Here is a 21337-nt window from a genome sequence, read left to right as displayed (position 1 = left end):
GTCATAAAGAGTTAGACATGACTGAGTGACTTAACACTTTCACTAAGCACATTATCCATAGCACACAACCATCCCTCAAAACTGTATTTCCAATTTATAAACAATTCAAAAGCTAAATATTTTGGGTATAGTCCACAAGTTACATGTAGTAGAGCTAGGGTTGAACCCAGATCTGTCTGACTCCAAAGCCCGTGACTTTTTCTAATGCTTCAGAGCACTTCTTTGAAACAGGGATTTATTGAATCCTTTAAAACTATTTAATTAACACTGTAACAATAACAAAATTCACTAATCAAAACTGTCTAGCTAGTAAATTTAGCAACTAGTTCATTTGTTTACATAAAATAGCTGGAATATATTTAGGATATAATTAATTTGATAGGCAAAATTAATATAAGTAAAAGATAATATCCTCTTAATAGTAATACTTGACCCACTTAAAAGTTAGTATCACTTTTATAACAATTATGCTTCAAAGCTATCATGTCAATTCATTGTTAGAGATATATGGGACTAATTCACAGTGGTGGTAACGAATAGAAGTTACGCATTTAAGTTGCAGTGTGATAAGATGAGCATATACCCTTAAGGATTATTCTATACTAGAATAGTAATGTTTGGAATCTTCATACCTTATGTAAAGGTATGTGGACCAGAAGTCTTTTATGAGGAGAAGATACACATGCTCTCACATTTATGTTTATATATTTATTTCCAATTGCTGTTAAAGCAGGATAAATTTCACCTGGGACTCATTTTGTTGCTATCTTTAACTTTATCCATGCTAGAAATGGTATCTTTTAAAAGTGCTGATTATACTAGAGAATATCTCTGGTAGGTTACAACAAAAGAAAACAAAATCCCCAAACGTCTTGTGATCCAGTATCTGAAAAAGATTGCTAGGTTGATCTGTATCTAATCTGCCCTTCATTTTTTGTTTTTTGCTTTGCTCAGTTACAGCATTAATATATAATTCTTAGCTTCTGGTTAAGACTTATGTTACTTGGTCTTTTATGTAATATAAATTCTTATTATAATGTATAAGAATGTAAGAAGTATTATGGGTTCAGAATCTCACTTTAAAAAAAATAGATGAATAGGAAAACAAAGATAGCAAGTGATAGTTTTTCCTCCAGAAATCTCTCTCCACCTCTCCCTCTTTTTTCCTTCAAAAAAGATAGTTTGTTGTTTACACTTATTTTAAAAGAAGGTATCCACACTTTAAAAATAAACAGAATCCCAGAATCTTAAAGCCTTTTTTTAAAAGTAAACTTTTTAATTGGAAATAATTTTAGATTTACTAGAGGCTTTAAAATTCTTTATACAAATTTTATGTGAATGATATGCCAAATTTTTCTGAATTGAGCTCATAGTGCCAAGGCCAGATGCATGACTCTTAAATGTAACTGTCATGGGAGTTAAGAAGTTGCTACTTTGAAAACAATGAGAAAACAGTAAAAGACTTTCACTCGATTAAGTTCATTCCGGAGGCAACGATGTTAATTTAACAGACTCTGAGACACCATTTATGTTTTGGGGGGAATTTTAGCTCTCTGGGTGTAATTAAGGAAACAATTACTAGTTATATGCAAGAATTCTGGATGAATTAAGAATTAATTAGGAAACAACCTTAAACTTGGCATCGACTCTGTATTTGGTTCTAGTTCTGAATGGTTTCTGCATAATTTAAAAAAAACAAAAGTAGCACTAGCCACTATTGGGTGTTCCTAATGAAATAAAAATTAATGAAGTGATTTTACTGTGTATAAACCATACCATTGAAAGATAGACTATGTGTAGTATTAAGTACATGTAGTATTTGAGTTTTAAAAAACCCAAGAAGGAGTTTGGTAAACAAAAAGTTCTTTGTGACTTTTGAAGGAAATGGCAAAGATAAAAGATGTAGATCTTAATACCAATGTTATATATATATCATAGAGAAATTTTAAAACCTAAAGTCATGAAAATGTTCACTTTCTTTTAGGATACTAAGTTAAAGTAGCTTCTTGCTGTTACGAAAAACATAGATAAGTTAATTTGCTATTAATTTAAAATATGAACTTTTTTCTTATTAGGTCATGCGCTTAAACCTCAGGTTTCCTCTATCTTTACATCATTTTTGGATGGATTAAAAAAGTTTTATATTACAAAGGTAAGGGTTTTTTAATGCTTAGGATATTGATTAATTTTGTTTCTTGCATTCTCTTCCTTAAACACACCTGTTATGCTTTTCCATGTTGCTGTGTGCATTTCATAATTGTTATTTTTTATGTTGTAATAAATATTTAATCAAGCAACTCAAGTACACGTTCAATTTCAGGAAATATAAACTCTTTCTCAGATTTGAACTGCCTGAAATAACATTGCATTGAATATTTTATGCATACAGTGTTTTTTATAGTTTGAATTTTTTCCTTCATAGTAGATATCTAGAAGTGAAATAAAAGTAGCAGTTTTTTTAAACTTTTGACCAGTGGCGATGCACATGTGCCATTTTTTGGTTGCATCCTTGCACATGTGGAATTTTTTCTTTTGTTTTAAGTTTAGTAAATCCAGGGGGAAGATAGTACTTTATTTTAGTTGCTGTTTCTTGAAACTCCAGTGAAACTGACCATTTCCCTGTATTTCCTAGACATAATTTCTTTTGTGAATTAGTTGAATGCGGTTATTTTGCTAGGGGTAGCAGATTTGTGGAGTTTTTGTTTGTTTAAGGGGGGGATGGCTTAATGCTTTGCTGTGTGTCTTTTGAATAATGAAATTATTAGATGCCTTTTTCATAAATGTTATAAGTAGTTTTTCGAGTCAGATGACTTCTTTTTAATAAGGTTTCATTTTTTGGTACAAAATTTTCTAATTTTTATCTTTCCTGTGATTGTTTAATGACTCTTAAACTTAGAAAAAGCCTGCCTTCCTCCAGAACTACGATAAAGGCCATTTCCTTCTCTCTCTCACATTTTTATATTAGGAATTTTAAGAAATATTATCTTTATTACTGTTTGAATTTATTTCAATTTTATGGTATGAGATAACTAAATTAACCTTCATCTCCTGCTCCCCCCTGATTGTTAACTAGTTGTTATAACATCATTAAGTAACCTATCCCTCCTTTTCTTATGTTGATTTGCCATGTCTAAGACATTTTATTACATACTTATCTAAGAAAATGACATTCTAATGTATTAGATTCTTTTTAATGAGTTTTTGTTCTTGAAAAATTAAGGGAATTTAATTTTGTAGATCTAATTTTCCCTCTTATTTTTCAGAATTTTCCTTGTTATCACCATTATCTACCTGTTCATAATCCTAGAAAAACTTTAGAAACTCTTCATCATTTTAGAAAGCTTATTGATATTTTTTATTAAAATTGCAACAGCAGCAGTTTGTATATTAATTTGAGCAAGAACTGACTGATTTATAATTCTTAGTTTATGTGCTTGGGAATGTATGTTTTCCTAACAAAGTTATGTATTTCCTGTTAAGATTATTCTTAGATATGTTGTATTTTTAATTGAAGATGTAAGATTTCCTTTGAAAATACTAGTTAGAAAGAAGTTATTGGTGGTATTTAAGGATGCTGTTGGTTTTTTACTTCCCTGCCACCAAACGTCCTCAATTTAATGATACTAATTATGTTCTTTCATTTTGGTAGTTTTATTTGATTCTTTGGTACATTTATAATTCTTGCAAGTTATTTCTTGTATTTCCTTATCAATATATCATTGTAATTGACACCTCAGCATACTTTGAAATGAAGCAGTTTTCCATAGTACTGTTCTATTGTAATAACCTAAACAGGTACATTAAGCATTCTTTTTGATTGACGTATAAAATTCCAAAGCTCAAATTTTAAAGAGCTGGTATGTTTGAGCTGAGATCAAAAGAAAAAAAGAGCAAAATGTATTTTGATTTATTGTTTTGTAGGCTTAAACTTATCAGTAATAATAATATTCTTTTGTAGTTTAAAGGATTTGATCCAAATCAGCTAAGTGTCGCTACATTACTGTTTGAGGGGGACCGTGAGAAGGTTCTTCAGCATGAAAAGCAAGTGTATGACATCGCTGCGAAATTTGGGTATGGCTTTAAGTTCATAATGCCAAGAGAAAGTTAAACTGAAATTCTGGTGTCTCCAAGCAATTGTTAATGTACTCTTTTAAATATTAAATTTGTGTTCATAAATGATAGTCAACTTAAAATGTTGTGTTGGTTTGTAGGAAGCTAAATTGGTATGTTGCTCTTACTATTCTAATGATATACATGACATAGTGAATCTTTTATTGTATTTTCTCATTAATGATAATTTTATAACTGTTTGTTGTGCTAAGTGAAGTAGAAAAAAGCTCAGTCATGTTGCTATTTAGTGGTAATAGTATATGTATAAAACATGCTATGTTTTTAAAAGGAAACTATGTTTAATCAAAACTGTTTGATAAATTATCTGTACTCCACCCCCTGTCACTTACTGTTTTGTGCTAGTATAAAGAAACAGAAAACATTTCACATTTATAACCAACTGAATAATGATTGGGTGGTTTCTGTCTGTCTGTTTGATGGATTATAAGATTGATGGATGAGAACTATAGTGAAAATGCCATTTATCAGGACTACATTTCCTTCCTTTCATTTTTAAGTACATAATAAACTGACAGTTTTCTGGATACCAGTCTTTTTTTTTTTTTTTCCTTCCTAATTTCAGAGGTTAAAATATATCATATACATTATTTTTAATCTGGGTTCTATATAAATATTTACTTTTATTTCCCCTCCCCTTTTTTTTTTGCTGTTCTTTATGAGAACAAATGAACACTTAATTTGGAGCCATGTGTCTTAGAATGCTCTGCTTTTATGTGCTTTCCTCATATATAATATTCAGTCCTTTGTCTTTAGGGTTTTCTGAACTTAGTATTAAAGTGTAGTATTCTTAGAGAGAAAAAGATCTCGGGCTTAATTTTTAGTTTACCTTTGAATTGTGCTTGATTATTGCAAAATAATCTTTCAGTTTTATTTTTGCCCTCTTCTAAAATTGGCTAGTGGAATTATACTTTTTTTAGTAAAAGCTAAAATTCATTAATCTTTCACTGTTTCTTCTCCTTAGTACTTTTTGGGAACTATTGATGTTTTAACCAAATTAGTTAAAAGTACTATAAAAATTTATTTAATGATTGGATGGCTTAGATATCAGGTTAACTCTGAAATTTTTTGAAATGTACATGTACATATTTTTTAGTTTCCAAGTTATGTGGAGTACGTATGCAATTTGATTTGAAAACTTGTTTCTTAAAACCCATGTTATTAGTGAGAAACAATTAAGGAGATTCAAATGAAAACCTGATCACTGTAAGGTTAAATTTGCTTACGTTAATCTTGCTACTTCCCATCCCCACCTCTGTGCACACACACACAAATTGCACTTTATAGACTATAATTATAATCTCAGTACGGAGTAACCAGCAAATCATTACTAGTTATGTGGCACATATCCTGTTATACTGGGTACAGGATGGTGACAAAAGACCTTTTTGTCCTAATGCACACATAATTTTTATATTATGTCTCTTGGGGCATCACCATTGATGCCTGGTATATACTAGATGCTTGATTAAATATTTGCTGAAAGGATTAATGAAACCAGAATATTTTCCCCTGGCATCTTCTGCTTTTTTTATGCCTGATTACTATGGCACCCTTAAAACAGTGTGTTTTAATCTTCAGGTATTTATCTAAACCGTTTTGTCAGTTTTATTTAATTTGAACTGTCAGCTGTGGTGAACTGGCTTTTCATGTAATGCCAGTTTTGTTTTTCTCATATAACATCAGCCATTTACAGCTTAACAGTAAGAGTGAATCTTAAGATGATTCAGCTCTCTTTATATACTGATAGTGAGACCCAGCAGAGAAGGCAGTGGCACCCCACTCCAGTTCTCTTGCCTGGAAAATCCCATGGACGGAGGAGCCTGGTGGGCTGCTGTCTATGGGGTCACACAGAGTCGGACACGGCTGAAGCGACTTAGCAGCAGCAGCAGCAGCAGTGAGACCCAGAACTACTGATTTAATTGCAGCAATTTGTTTATACTAAAAAGAATTTGTATCAAATTCATCCATTAAAAATAGATTATAGTAAATGAGGTATCTATTTAAAGCAATGGTAAAGGGAGTGTAGTTTTTTTGTTACTGTTATTTGTGACTTCTTAATTATGTTTTGTAATTAGTTTTGTAGTATACTTTCATCTGGTGCCCTTCATTTAGATGAAGAAGTCTGTATTGAATAACTCCGTGCTATCTCTAGGCAGATGACTTAGGGCTCTTTTGATTTTTTGATACTTACATCTTCATGTGGTTTTCTAGTAGAAGTCCTGGTTTTTCCCTAGTTTTCTCTAGGCACTAGTTCTTTGTTTCAGCCACTGAAGATTCAAGCATATTTTTATTTAAGATGCTACCCTGCCAACTCCTATTCCTTAATCATTTCTCCTACATGATTAGCTGAAGGAAAGCATCACTAAGTTTCTCTCTAATGAAGTTTTCATAAGTTAGTTTAGCTTACATATTTTGTTTTGAATTAGGGCATTGTTAACCTGTACTTTGTTTTCTGTTCTTTTGTTTCATCCTCTGTTTCTACCACAGTTGAGAATTTTTTTGTGTATTATCTTAGCAGTTTACCTTTTTGCTTTCCACTCCCACCCAAACACTGTTAAATACCTTTGAACACATATGATCCAACAGAATATAATAGCAAATGTTGAATAATCGTACTCTGGTTGTTTATCTATGTTTGCTGGTAACATATTTTAAATTCTATAAAAACTAAGCAGAATAAACATTGCCTGTCACCAACCGTGACAGATGTGTTGACATATAGCATAGAACTTAAGGTAATATATTACTATTTTTAAAGGGTTATACTTAAAGTGTGACTTTTAAAGTGCTTAAGTTGTTTGACGTAATTTAACGTGAGTGATTAGGTTCACCAGATGGCTCTTTTATGTAAAAAAATTGTCTCACTCCTCTTTCAGTAGTCTTCCTAGTCCTTCATGAAACAGCGTTAAATTTGTTTAAGACCCTTGTTAATTGATATTTAAAATTTCTGGTAGAGGGGTAAGAAGTAGGGGATGGATAACATAAGGCAGTTGAAATTAAGTATAGTTTTTTGAAATGGCTGCAAAAGTGGCAAGTTACAAGCATTTAATCTAAGCCCTACTATGGTTTACATATTGTATCTTAAATAATTCTGGCTGGTAAGATACTTTATCTTAAAGTAATTCTGAAAGCCTTTAAAAAAAAATAGAGCTTCCAAAAAGCTAAATTTGTAGGGAAACCTGTTATTCAGAAAAGCAAAGCCAGAGCAGCTTTTCTTTGCAGAGGTTTATGAATTTAGGATGGACATCTAGTTTTTTCCTATTTTAGATTAAAAAAAAAAAAAAAAAAAGCATATTTCTGTACTTTGTTGTACTAGATTCCAAGTGAAACAGGTTCTTTTTTCCCTTTGTCAGATTTAGAAGAGGATCTAAAGAAAAATAGCTTTGACCTGGGACTGCAAAGTTGAACTCTTTCTCATCTTGATATATATGGATGCTATATTTTATATCAGTAGGCCAGATATTAAAATGATAGACAGGTCTGCTAAATGTTTATACCTGTTACTTCTCACCAAGTACATACTCAGAATGCAGCTTCTCAAAGATTCCCAGCAATGATCTCTTGCACCCTTTCTTAGTCTTCACTCTCCTTTACGTGAACTGTGTTTCTTCTATCAATAGGGTTTTTCCTCTCTTGGAGTCAGTGTCTGACTCCAGTTCATATCTACCTGAGGTATGGGTTCGTCTGTTTTTTTTTTTTTTTTTAATTTGTCATGATTTTATTAAATGTATATACATTTTGAATATTGTTTATCCTGTTATTTTTCCCACAATTTTGATAACTTCATGATATATGCTTATTGTTTAAAAAGTGAACAGAGAAAATTGCAGAGAAAAAGTAATAATCACTTAAAAATCTTCTCTTTAACGGCCACCGTCATTATCATTTCAGTGAGTGAATTTCCAAGGAGCACTTAATCTTTCTCTTTGCCAGTGATTTTTGTTGTCGAAACTATCATGTAGTAAGTTTACAGATGTACTGGTATCTACTTCTGTATTTCTTTTGATCCTGGTTACATATGCTGCACTGTTCAAGTGTTGTTGCTCAGTCAAGTCCAGCTCTTTGTGACTCCATAGACTGTAGCCTGCCAGGCTCCTCCCTCCGTGGGGTTTTCCAGCCAAGAGTACTGGAGTTGGTTGCCATTTCCTTCTCTGGGTTCATCTGTTTTTTTCCAAGCACTTGCCACAGCAATTTTCTGACTAGTTTCCTTTTTGTTTTGGAACTTTATTTGACTCCCTACCCCCACCTCATATCCATACGCATCCAACCCAGAACTGTCTTCTGTTTCTCCTTACTTTTCAATCTCAGCTGCTTGATGTAAATTGTTTTCCTTGCTCATTAACATTCTACTAACAAACACCTCCCCTTTGTTTCTTTATACCCTGTTCCCATGTAGTTCTAGATTGGAGGTGTTCCTATTAAGTCTTTACTACTTCTTCGGGATGATACTAATTTATGTGTATCCAACTATAATACTGGCATATCTGATCATAGGCAATATGTCCTAGCTTACAAGTGTCTTACAGTATTTCCTCAGATGTGGGTTTGATCCCTAGGTCCGAAAGATCTCTTGGAGGCATATGTGCTTAATCACTCAGTCGTGTCGGACTCTTTATGAACCCATGGACTGTAGCCCTCCAGGTTCCTCTGTCCATGGGATTCTCCAAGCAAGAATGCTGGAGTGGGTTGCCGTTTCCTTCTCCAGGGGATCTTCCTGACCCAGGGATTGAACCCGGGTCTCCTACATTGCAGGCAGATTCTTTACCATCTGAGTTACCATGGAGGCCCTTTTGCCTGGAGAATCCCATAGACAGAGGAGCCAGGCAGGCTACAGTCCATAGGATCACAAAGAGTCAGACTTGACTGAAGTAACTTAGCATGCATGCACGCATGCACATTTGTATAGAACAAAGGTACATATACATTGTATTATTTACTTACTGCCTACTGCCAACTTCAGGCAAAACATTGAGGGGAAGAAAGGAAGAAAGGAAGGCATTAATTGAATTCATAAGAGAAATGAGAAGAGGCTCAAAACCTGAGTCTTAAGCAATACCTCGGTTAAGGGCTCAGCATCCTGAGACCAAGAAGGTGCAGCTAGTGTATTGAGAGTGGAAGTCGCTTCAGTTGCGTCTGACTCTTGGCGACCCCATGGACTGTAGCCCTCCAGGCTCCTCTATCCATGGAATTCTCCAGGCAAGAATACTGGAATGGGTAGCCATTCCTTCTCCAGGGGATCTTCCCAACCCAGGGATCGAACCCAGGTCTCCTACCTTGCAGGTGGATTCTTGATCATCTGAGCCATCAGGGAATCTCCTAGTGTATTGAGAAGAGAGACATGAAAGTTAACCCTCAGTCATGGCCCAAGAAAGCCACAAGAAAAGATATTTTTCCTGTTCATTTTTATTGAGGGATTTTTAGTGGGTGCTTGGAGAGTTTGGAGTAAGTTTTGTTTAGTTGACTGAAACTACTTAAATTTTAATTTCTGCTTAATGGTAGAAAAAAGCAAAATCAAAGACTCTGTATTGAAGGTAGTAGAAATCAGTCTTTCCTAGTCTTTTAAAATTAGAATGACTTTAACATTTTACTTGGACTGAAATATACATTATATGGGATTAATTCTAACTAGATCACCAAATACATCCGCTATGTATAAAATTACTTTCCAGTTGAAATGGATATGTTCATACTACTGCTCTTGTACCTATCTGTATGATGCTTCATAAATTTTAATATATCTGTATGTTTAGTCTGTCTTTTAAATGATAAGTCCCATAAAGTAAACACCATGTCTAATATTCCAGATGCTATATGCTCAAGTATTCAAGAAACTTCTTGGTGTTAGAAGATAGTAGTCATTCATTGCAAATCTTTATATATGAATAAGACTATAATACATGAATATACAGATTAGAATATGAGTTAAATAGTATTTTAAGTATCTTGTCCTTGTGAAGATTATTTAAGCTTATTTCTCATGGCTGAGTCTCTGTTCTTTTTACAGTCTGAATAGAATTGGTTGAGTTTATATCACTCAGGTTTACTAGTTTGGTGGCTATAAAAGTTTAAAATTAATTACCAAACTGAATATTAAAAATTCTTTTGTCCAAGCCTGTTCTCTTGATAGCACATTTATACCTTTATGATAAATGAGATTGAAATTAAAATGAGATGTAATGTAATATGTGTTAACCTTATAAGCAGTTATCTTGAGGTATTGATCAGTTTGGCTAGTAATATTTATTTTGAATAGTTCATGTGAAATATATTTAATTACAGGGGATTGGCAGCTGGGGAAGATAATGGACAGAGAGGTTATTTGTTGACCTATGTCATTGCATACATTCGAGTAAGTTATCTCATATTTCTCTTGTCTTTTTATGTTGCAAACAATACATTTTCTTATTTTAAGTGAATAAAATTTTCTGTATTTTCTTAAATTTTAACCTATTGTAACTTAACATGAGTCTGTGATTTTTCTACTTTATAAAGTTTTCTTTCATACCTTTGCACTTCTGTGGTGGCTTACGACTCTTTCCAGTTTTGATATTAGAACAGAATTGTACTCTGGGTAAAAAATTTAGTATTATAAGTTACTTATTATATAAGCAATATATTTTATATGCTATAAAACATATTTTCCTAGCTGAGATGGGTCCAGATGTTTTATCTATTTAGTCACTACAAAGAGAAACACTCTATTCTTGAGTTTATTTTTAAAGAAAAGTTGATTTGAAGAAGATATCTTTTCCTTTCTCTAGTCCCCTCTGCCCGTGACTTCCCTATCTCCCTGCTCCATTGATCCTAATGATCACTTTTTGGTATTGGTCAATTTGCTGTTTATTTAGGCACTAAAATCTATCCTGCTGGTGTTCTCTGTGTACACACAGGCAGTTCCTGGGTAGAGACTGCATTCATTAGAGAAATATTTGAGTACCTACCATGTTTAGGCACTCCACCTGGTGCCAAAGGCACAGAGGAAAACAAGACAAAGTTTCTGTCCTCCTGGAGGTTGTATCTTGGACTTGGGACCACTTTCCCATACTCTTTTGATGTAGATTGTAAAGAGTCCAGAAGGTTAAATTAGAAACACGAAGTACTTACTAACAATGAACAAGAAATACTACTGATATTATGGACTTCTGCATCTTTTATAATTCCTTGATTTTTGTGTGTGTGTCTTAACAGGATTTGGGTTTGGAATACTATATATTAGGAGAATCTTTTGAGACTTCTGCTCCTTGGGACAGGTAAAATGAAACAAAATGCCTGATATTATTAAAATATGCTGTACAAGTTGCTAGACTAATTTATCTTTGTGTGTGAATATGTAAACTTCTAAAATTTTGTAAAGAAGCATTGAAAAAAGGTAATCACTTTTATTTAAATTAGTATCTTCATCAGAATGTCATATTTGCAAGCCATTTAAAAAATTTTAGATTTGCTCATGCCCCGTAGAAGGACGGTATTACTGAAATTTAAATTTTAAAGAATTTTATTGAACACTAAATGTCATTGTGTGGTTTGACTTAGCTTTGATTTAAATTCTTAAATGGTTAATATGCTTAAATGTTCTCTAGAAAGTCTCCCCAAAATACAGCCTCCTATTGTAACATATCATTTAGCTTTTGATATTTGTATGTGTACTATTAAGCAAGATCTTAACTGGAATTTAACTGATTTCTGAAAGAAATCCAATTTTAAGAAACTGTAATTTCTGTTTTAAAATTACATACATGTATACATACAAATATTGGTTAGGGAAATATAATAAATGCTGATTAGGAAATGTGAAATGGCTTTATTAAAAATAGACCTATGAGTTAACTCATTCAGTAAATAGGAAATTCTTGAAATTGTCAGTACATTTTTATTCTGGGTACATTTTACTTTTTCTTTATAAAATTTACTATTTTAAATCTGTAATAAAGCATATAAGATCCAACAGATCCCACTGAACACACCTGTTAGGAGTTACCTACCTTAACATTTTTGTTCGACCTTAACCTCATTTTTTTTCCTCCCCCAGAAAACTTTTTACTTTTCTACATTGTCTTCATCTACTATGAGTTTTGACTTCAATGTATTGATGCTAATACTCCATGCACCATAAGATAGTAATCAAATTTAGAGTATCAGTCTGTTAAATTCATAGCATTCAGTTTTGGATGCTAAATATTAATAGGGGGAATAAATCTTATAAATAAAAAGAATTATCACCTCATCCACATCTGACACTTTTGAACAGCAGATATAGTTTGGGAGCTGTTCATAGTTGTCTCAGAGACCACTTTAGTCTTTAATACTTTTCCTTACTGGGGAAAATGGGTTAGTGTAGTATTACTTCTTCAGTATTATGAATTTCCTTGTCATCAATTCCTGCTAACTGATGATTTCCCTTTTGTCTTTAAACTCTTCCAACTGTGGAAACTGATCATGCACTCTCTCTTCATTTTTCTTTATCCTTTGCTTGTATATTCTGACATATTTTTTCAACTCACTGACTATTATCTGTTTTACACAGGGCTACATACTTGATTAGTTTTCATTTAAAACAATGTCTTCAGCTAAAGTATTAATAAATAAAACTAAGGGAAAACAGCTGTATTCCTGACTTAAAATTTACTTGTTACCATTTAGTAACTTACTTTCTCTTAAACCTTTAGCTAGGTAGAGACCATATTTAGCAGCAAACCATGGGATTGGGGTCTTCAACCCTCCCTCATACATTATTAGATTGCTTGGCCTTTTTGTGCATAAATCTCTTAAGAGATTATGGGTCTTACTAGTTTTTATGCGTTCCTCTGTGGCCTTAGTACAGTGACTGCACCTGTTAGGTGCTCAGTGTGTATTCTGTATAAAGTCCTGTGAATGAACTCTGGAACAGTGTAAGAATGTAGCCTATAAAAATAGCTGCTTAAGAGATCCAAGTTGGAGATTAGAAGATTTTAGAGATACCAGCTTGAGATTTGTGATTAAAACCAAAGGAGAAGATACAATTTCAGGCAAATGAATGAAAGAAAAAAGAAGGCCTGAGAAAGAACTCCAGGGAACCCCAGCATTGAAGGGATACAAACAAAGATTCATTTAAGTCATCCAAATAAGAGTTAACAAAGGAAATTAAGGATTACAGTCTAGAAGATCTGGAGGAAAACCACTGCTGTGAGAGGAGCCAAGGGAAATTTTGTTCAATGAAGAAATGGTCAGTAGTGTTAAATTAGCTAATAAGGTCAGGTAAGAATTTAAAGGCAATGCCAAAGAATGCTCAGACTACCGCACAATTGCAGTCATCTCACAGGCTAGTAAAGTAATGTTCAAAATTCTCCAAGCCAGGCTTCAGCAATACGTGAACCGTGAACTTCCAGATGTTCAAGCTGGTTTTAGAAAAGGCAGAGGAACCAGAGACCAATTGCCAACATCTGCTGGATCATGGAAAAAGCAGGAGAGTTCCAGAAAAACATCTATTTCTGCTTTATTGACTATACCAAAGCCTTGGACTGTGTGGATCACAATAAACTGTGGAAAATTCTGAAAGAGATGGGAATACCAGACCACCTGACCTGCCTCTTGAGAAATTTGTATGCAGGTCAGGAAGCAACAGTTAGAACTAGACATGGAACAACAGATGGGGTCCAAATAGGAAAAGGAGTACGTCAAGGCTGTATATTGTCACCCTGCTTATTTAACTTTTATGCAGAGTACATCATGAGAAATGGTGGGCTGGAAGAAGCACAAGCTGGAATCAAGATTGCCGGGAGAAATATCAATAACGTCAGATATGCAGATGACACCACCCTTATGGCAGAAAGTGAAGAAGAACTAAAGAGCCTCTTGATGAAAGTGAAAGAGGAGAGTGAAAACATTGGCTTAAAGCTCAACATTCAGAAAACGAAGGTCATGGCATCTGGTCCCGTCACTTCATGGGAAATAGATGGGAAAACAGTGGAAACAGTGTCAGACTTTATTTTTGGGGGCTCCAAAATCACTGCAGATGGTGATTGCAGCCATGAAATTAAAAGATGCTTACTCCTTGGAAGGAAAGTTATGACCAACCTAGATAGCATATTGAAAAGCAGAGACATTACTTTGCCAACAAAGGTCCATCTAGTCAAGACTATGGTTTTTCCAGTAGTCATGTATGGATGTAAGAGTTGGACTGTGAAGAAAGCTGAGCACCGAAGAATTGATGCTTTTGAACTGTGGTGTTGGAGAAGACTCTTGAGAGTCCCTTGGACTGCAAGGAGATCCAACTAGTCCATTCTAAAGGAGATCAGCCCTGGGATTTCTTTGGAAGGAATGATGCTAAAGCTGAAACTCCAGTACTTTGGCCACCTCATGCGAAGAGTTGACTCATTGGAAAAAGACTCTGATGCTGGGAGGGATTGGGGGCAAGAGGAGAAGGGGACGACAGAGGATGAGATGGCTGGATGGCATCGCTGACTCGATGGACGTGAGTCTGAGTGAACTCTGGGAGTTGGTGATGGACAGGGAGGCCTGGCGTGCTGCGATTCATGGGGTCGAAAGAGTTGGACATGACTGAGCAACAGCACTGAACTGAACTGAAGAATTTAAAAGTATACACAGTTATGTTTACCTCATATATAATGATTGGTCCAAATGGACTGTATTGACCTTTGCATGAGCTTTGTGAGAATTATACAAATAATTTCTAGAAAGTATCTCATTCAAGTAGTACATAAATTCCATTTTCTAGAGTCATAATAAAGAACTTATTAGCTTTATAAATTTGTAATGCACATTAACTCCTAAAGATATTAAGGTTAAGCAGGTTTTATTTATCTGCCTTAAGCTCTCACAGAATAAAGCAGAATTTAACTTCAATATTGTTTTGTAAAGTCAGAATTTATAGAATTTTTAGATACTATATTTATAAAATTGACATGCTAATAAAACACTACAACCTTTTTCATATTTATATTTTATTTGTTCTTCTTATTGGAAATAAAGGTAACTTTTGGTCATCTTTTATGTTCTAAAGACCAAGGTTTAAAACACAGAATCATCATCAATATGTAGCCATAATATTTATTGGAGAATAAAATGCCTTATGTATACTTTGAGTCTTATTTTCCAGATGAAACAAAATATATGGTTATAAAAATATGTTACAACTCACATTAAAAAATTGATTAATATTGTTAAATATTGCCAGTCTTCCTTCCCCTTTAAGAACTTGCCTTGCTTTTCTGTTTTCATTGACTTATAATATTAAATAATCTGGCATAACTTTACACATAATTTGTATCCAGTAAGTCTTTGTTGAGCTGGATTTTATCCTAGTGCTTGAAAATAATCTATTGAACATTTGGTATAATAGTGTGATTGCTAATGCAATTCTTTTTAAATTAGGGAAGACTTCTTAGACATGGGTATAGATTGTGTGTGGGGAGGGGGTTGTGTGCACGTGCATGCACAAGGCCAGTCATGTTAGACCCTTTGTGACTCCATGTACTGTAGCCCATCAGGCTCCCATGTTCATGGAATTTTCCAGTCAAGAATACTGGAGTGGGTTGCCATTTCCTTCTCTAGGGGATTTTCCCAACCCCGGGATTGAACCCGCGTCTCCTACATTGGCAGGCGGATTCTTTACCACTAGCACCAACTGGGGTATTCCTATAACCCAGAATTGAATTTTCATTAATATTTTCTTTAGAACTTTTAAAAAAGTTTTAAAAATCTTAACAGTTAAATTTATTTCAAAATTGGATTTTCCTTAGCGTAGGAAACTTATCTTTAGGAGACCTGAGTATGCTCCTCTGACTTCTGTCTTTCCTGTGACAAAAAGGGGAAGGACTTTGCTCCCTTAAATTTTTGAATGGAAGGCTCAGTTTGAATGATCATGACTCTTGTTCATTCTTGAAGGAATAAACATAAAAGTTTAAGAGAATTTCTGACTTGAAGTGTGCTGATAAACCAGCAATTGTTAGAATTTTTGAAACTTACGTGAAAACTTAATATTGTATTCCATTCTTGTTTTCTAGGGTTGTAGATCTCTGTAGAAATGTAAAAGAAAGAATAACAAGGGAATGCAAAGAGAAGGGTGTTCAGTTTGCTCCTCTTTCTACATGCAGGTGAGTTTTTTTGTTGTTGTTCTTGTAGTTCTTATTCTGAAAAAACTTTTTAAAATTAATGGAAAAGTGTAATTTGTGAGCTGAGGAAAAGCTTCAGTCTGTTCCACTTAGCAGGCTTTCCTAAACTTCACTTGCTGTGTTAGTGACTTATTAGGACTGTGCAACTAAACTAGGATTTTTACAGTGGTCCTGAGCCCAACAGAAGTAGAACACCCTTCCACAAGTGAGCCTTCTGCCCTGTCTGGACAGCACGATGATAAAGATAAAGAGTCAAATGTCTGAACTCTTGGACCTCTTCATTCACTGAAACTATAAATTTCATAGGTAGTCAGGAAACTGTAAATTACAAACACATTCAATACAGCTCTTTCTTTAATAGAGAAAAAGCACTTTGTCAGTTGTTGAATAAATCATTAGGTATGGACTATAGGAATGAGTGGAGCCAGAAGATCCAAATGAAGATTAACTCATTGCTTTCTAATAGATCTTTCTGTGATAAGGGAAATGTTCTGTATCTGTCCTATCCAGTATGGTAGCCACAAGCCACATGTGGCTGTTGAGCTGTTGCAGTGTGGCTGATGTGACTGTGGACCTGAATTTTAAACTTCATTAATTCAAATAATTTAAATTTACAATGCCACATATGGCTAATGTCTTCCACATGGGACAGTTACGATCCATATTGGATCACAGTTAACTAATAATTTTGTCCTCTTGGTTAAATAGCAGCAGACCCAAAGGATGTTTTCTTGAGAAGGGGCACTTTGTGTCCAATCTTTTGATACTAATTTTCTCTGTGAACTCACAGAATAAGGCCTGACTGTCTAGTCTGTCAGGCCACATATTATAAAACTGAGAACAAATCAGGCCCACTAATCCAAAAGTCATTTATTAATAGTAAAACTTAAAGCATTTAAAATAACAGGGTGTATTCTTGTCAGGTTGAGAATTTTTTATTCTTCTGTTATGTCAAGCCTCAGCTTAACAGATATCCTTTGTTCGTTCTTCTGCCCTTCTTCCCTGTTCAGCATCTCTTGACATCTCCCCTTCCATTATGAGACTACCATTGCGATGAACTACTACTTACTGAAAGTGACTGGGAAGTAAAATATTCTGTCTTTAGGACACCTTCTATAACAACACTTACATCTAGGTTCTTTAAATGGTACTCATAAGGCCTAAGGATCTTCATTATGTATTGTACTGCAGGTGGATAGAATTGTTATATATGTATTCTAAATTGATCATATGTCATTTATTATGTGGCTTTTTTTTTAAGGATTTTCTGATAAAAGCCAAATGCTTTAGCTTCTATGATTATCTTATAAAACCAAAGTTTAGAATGTGCAAAGTCTAAGTTAATTGAGTGTTTTACTAAATAGGAGTTTTAAATATAGTTTTAATAGCACATACTTGATTAAACTAACATTTAAGTAGAGTTTAATTTTAGTTGAGTTTGATTTGGGCTGATTAACAGTGGCTAAGGAGATTATTTTGTGTTGAGTGTGAATGCTTGAATGTGTGAGATGAACTTTTTAAATCATTTTTTAAAAAGCTATTCTGAAATTAATTTAAATAGTTGTAGATTTCATTGAAATCAAAGATTCTAAGGAAAAGAATTCAGCTGTAGCATGCATTTACTGATTTTACTTCATTTCTGTCTTTTAAAAATTATTTTGTGTATTGGAATTCTAATCCTAAATTTTCTGAATAAATTTTGTAGGAAGAAATTACTAGCCAGTGAGTCTAACATAAGTACAGTACTTTGAAAAGTATATAGCGCACTTTTTTTTTTTTTTTTAGAAATTAAAGAATAATATAACAACTTTGGCAGCAACACTATCTCTTGTTCAGATGATTTTGGAAGACATTAGTATTTAAGTGTCTTAAGTGATAGAACTGAGCTGTTAATAGGTTTTAGTTCTAAGTCATTTTCTGAAATGGTCCCAAATTAAGGGTTTTCAAAAAATGTTGTCATTTCTACTTTGTTTGAGATTCTCATCAATCAAGCTTTACTGTAATTTTAGAAGCCTGCCTCTCTATTGAAAACTGAATTGTGTACTATAGATCTCGGGTTTGTGGGAAGGTGGCAGTGTTCTACTAGTATTAATTATATTTTCTGTTTATTGATGTTGATGATTCTCACGTGAGTGATACGTATTCTCTAATTGCTGTAAACTCATTTCATTCTATGTTCTTTAAACGTGGTCATCTGTAGTGATAGTGCCCTTGTGGTTAACGCAGTTCTCCAGCTTGTCTTAAACTTTGTAAATCTGGTGCTTAAAATGTGAACATTCAAGGGATCTTTTTTATGGGTGTGAATTAACACTAGAAGAAAAACACAGCTGGCAAATTGACAGTAGCATTGTTAAACAGTACATTTCTTCTGTTTTCAGGCACCTAACATTTGGCCTAAAAGGCCATTAAATTTTTAGATTAGATTCTGTTTGTATTGTGTAGTAAAAAAGAGTATTTCCTCTATATTTGCTCCTTCTGTTGAATTAAATTCTTTGTGGGAACCTCTGTAAATTGCTTTCAGAGATCTGACTATGATTACCTTAGCTCCCTTTTAAATGCTTCACCTAATTGCATTTTTAAAGCCCAAATATATATCATGTATATGATTTATTAATCTAACATTCTTGATATCTTTTGCAAACACACATACAGCATCCTCAAATATGGGACCTAGAGTATAAACCCTTCAGAGACACTGTCTTAAGGCTTTGTGTCATTCAATTTGTTTTCAAAGTCATTACTAATTTATTAATGTGAACTTGGCGAAGATGCTGTATTTTACCCAATCATTTTTGGTATTTGAACATTTTTCTTGTTTTCTAGTTTTAAGTTCTCATATTTATTTCTCTTAACTTTGAGGAAGTTCAGAAGGCTTTTAAGGGATCACCAAGTTCCATGAGGTCTGTTTTGGAGCTGTCTTTAACTGCAATATACTTTGTAAAAAAAAAAAAAAATTCCTTTCTGAGGAAGTGGAATTTTTGTTTATTTCAGGCCAATTGGAGAAATATTTATATCATCTTAAAATTTTAAAACTTTTTGGGATAACAGTACAGACTTACCAAAAAAAGTTATGAAAATAGTACAAATAGTTCATTGGTATCCTTTATCTAGCAAATCTGTTTATCTGTTTTCCTTCCTGTGGAGTAGGAGGGTAGGTAGAGAATGAGATTATGGATTAAGCAAATCATTCAGAGATACTGCCTCTAAGTTTCTAGATACTGAATCTGGTTTCACTTAAAGCCTTGTGGGGGGTTTTTGTCTGTTTGTTTTTTAGGGTGACACAGACTTACGACGCAGGTGCATGTATCTATTTCTACTTTGCCTTTAACTACAGGGGAATCAGTGATCCACTGACTGTGTTTGAACAAACAGAGGTAATTTTGTGTACATGAATATAGCTCTTATATTCTTTTATTAATTTAAATAAACTTTACTGTCAACTTAAGGATTTTAGTTTGACTCTGTTTAATAACTTGTGGTTTACCTTGGTGATAGCCCATAGAAATGAAAAATGTAAATTTTGCACTGGGTTGAATGCTGAATTAGAAGTCTAAAATGTATATTCCCTACACATACTGTAATCAGTATTCTAAAATTAACATTCTGTGGCCTGTGATTCTTTCATTATTACTTATATAATACCTGATTAAATTAAATAAGACTATGAAAGTGAAAGTGAAGTCTCTCAGTCGTGTCCGACTCTTTTCGACTCCATGGACTGCAGCCTACCAGGCTCCTCTGTCTGTGGGATTTTCCAGGCAAGAATACTGGAACGGGTTGCCATTTCCTTCTCCAGCAGATCTTCCCAATCCAGGGATTGAACCCAGATTTCCCACATTGTAGGCAAAGCTTTACTGTCTGAGCTACCAGGGAAGTCTGATAAAGACTATAGGGATCGTTGATATCGCTCTGGCAGCCCACCCAGCTCTAGATGGTGACTGCTCTAAAACTGCACAGTTTTAGAGGTCAGCAGCTCTAAAACTCTTAGTCGATGTTGCTATAATTTCAGTTTATATTTTAACTGATTTTAATTAAAAAATTAAAGTTATACGTCGGGCTTTAAGGTTCATTTGCTAGCAGTTTCTATTACATTTCTTAAATAGCCTCAAGCTTCTGATTGTTGTCAGGCCTTCTCTTTGATAATCAAGGTTTCTCATGACAAGAATGCCTAGAGTGGAAGAAACAGACTAGAGTGTGGAGGAAGTCGGGGGAGACTGGGCTTGTTAACACCTCAGGCGTCCTCATGTCAACTCTGTATCCTGCCTGCCAAAGGTAGCACCACAAGATGATTTTCAGTGGCACACTGTTAGACCCAAACCACAGACAGGGTTTGGTTGGCTCTCTCTGAGGCCTCCTTTTTTAAAAACTGAAACAAAAAACAGCTTTTCTGAGGTGTAATTGAAATATAGTAAACAGCCTAAAGTGAAGTTGCTCAGTCATGTCTGACTCTTTGCAACCCCATGGACTGTAGCCTATCAGGCTCTTCCATCCATGGGATTTTCCAGGCAAGAGTGCTGGAGTGGATTGCCATTGCCTTCTCCAAAACAGCCTATGAAGTGTGCAGTTTCATGGGTTTTGACATAGGTATGCACCTATGAAATCACCCCCAATCAAAATAATGAGCATATCCATCATCCTCAAAAGTTCGAATCCTCTCGTATCCCTTTAGCCTTTTCAGTTCAGTTCAGTTCAGTTCAGTCGCTTAGTCGTGTCCGACTCTTTGCGACCCCATGAATCACAGCACGCCAGGCCTCCCTGTCCATCACAAACTCCCGGAGTTCACTCAGACTCAAGTCCATCGAGTCAGTGATGCCATCCAGCCATCTCATCCTCTGGCGTCCCCTTCTCCTCCCGCCCCCAATCCCTCCCAGCATCAGAGTCTTTTCCAGTGAGTCAACTCTTCGCATGAGGTGGGCAAAGGACTGGAGTTTCAACTTCAGCATCATTCCTTCCAAAGAAATCCCAGGGCTGATCTCCTTCAGAATGGACTGGTTGGATCTCCTTGCAGTCCAAGGGACTCTCAAGAGTCTTCTCCAACACCACAGTTCAAAAGCATCAATTCTTCGGTGCTCAGCCTTCTTCACAGTCCAACTCTC

The 21337-nt window shown here is 34.5% G+C and overlaps 1 protein-coding gene across 5 annotated transcripts in view; it reads left to right on the top strand.

The window, feature by feature from the left end:
• The window catches only part of AGPS (alkylglycerone phosphate synthase), a 133845-nt gene that overhangs the window by 85742 nt on the left and 26766 nt on the right, over nt 1-21337 (top strand). For all 5 annotated transcript variants that reach the window (XR_011569336.1, XR_011569335.1, XM_070798940.1 and 2 more), the window contains 6 exons: nt 2076-2152; nt 3959-4071; nt 10411-10480; nt 11320-11381; nt 16134-16223; nt 19516-19615. Coding sequence is in view for 3 of the 5 variants with exons in the window: in XM_070798940.1 (XP_070655041.1) it covers nt 2076-2152; nt 3959-4071; nt 10411-10480; nt 11320-11381; nt 16134-16223; nt 19516-19615 (512 nt within the window). In the remaining 2 variants the exon portion in view is untranslated. The remainder of the gene's footprint in view (nt 1-2075; nt 2153-3958; nt 4072-10410; nt 10481-11319; nt 11382-16133; nt 16224-19515; nt 19616-21337) is intronic.

Source organism: Bos indicus, chromosome 2 (genome assembly GCF_029378745.1).
Source record: "Bos indicus isolate NIAB-ARS_2022 breed Sahiwal x Tharparkar chromosome 2, NIAB-ARS_B.indTharparkar_mat_pri_1.0, whole genome shotgun sequence".
NCBI classification, from domain to species: Eukaryota; Metazoa; Chordata; class Mammalia; order Artiodactyla; family Bovidae; genus Bos; species Bos indicus.
Note: the sequence above shows the minus strand (reverse complement) of the source record. Positions and strands in the feature narration are given on the sequence as shown.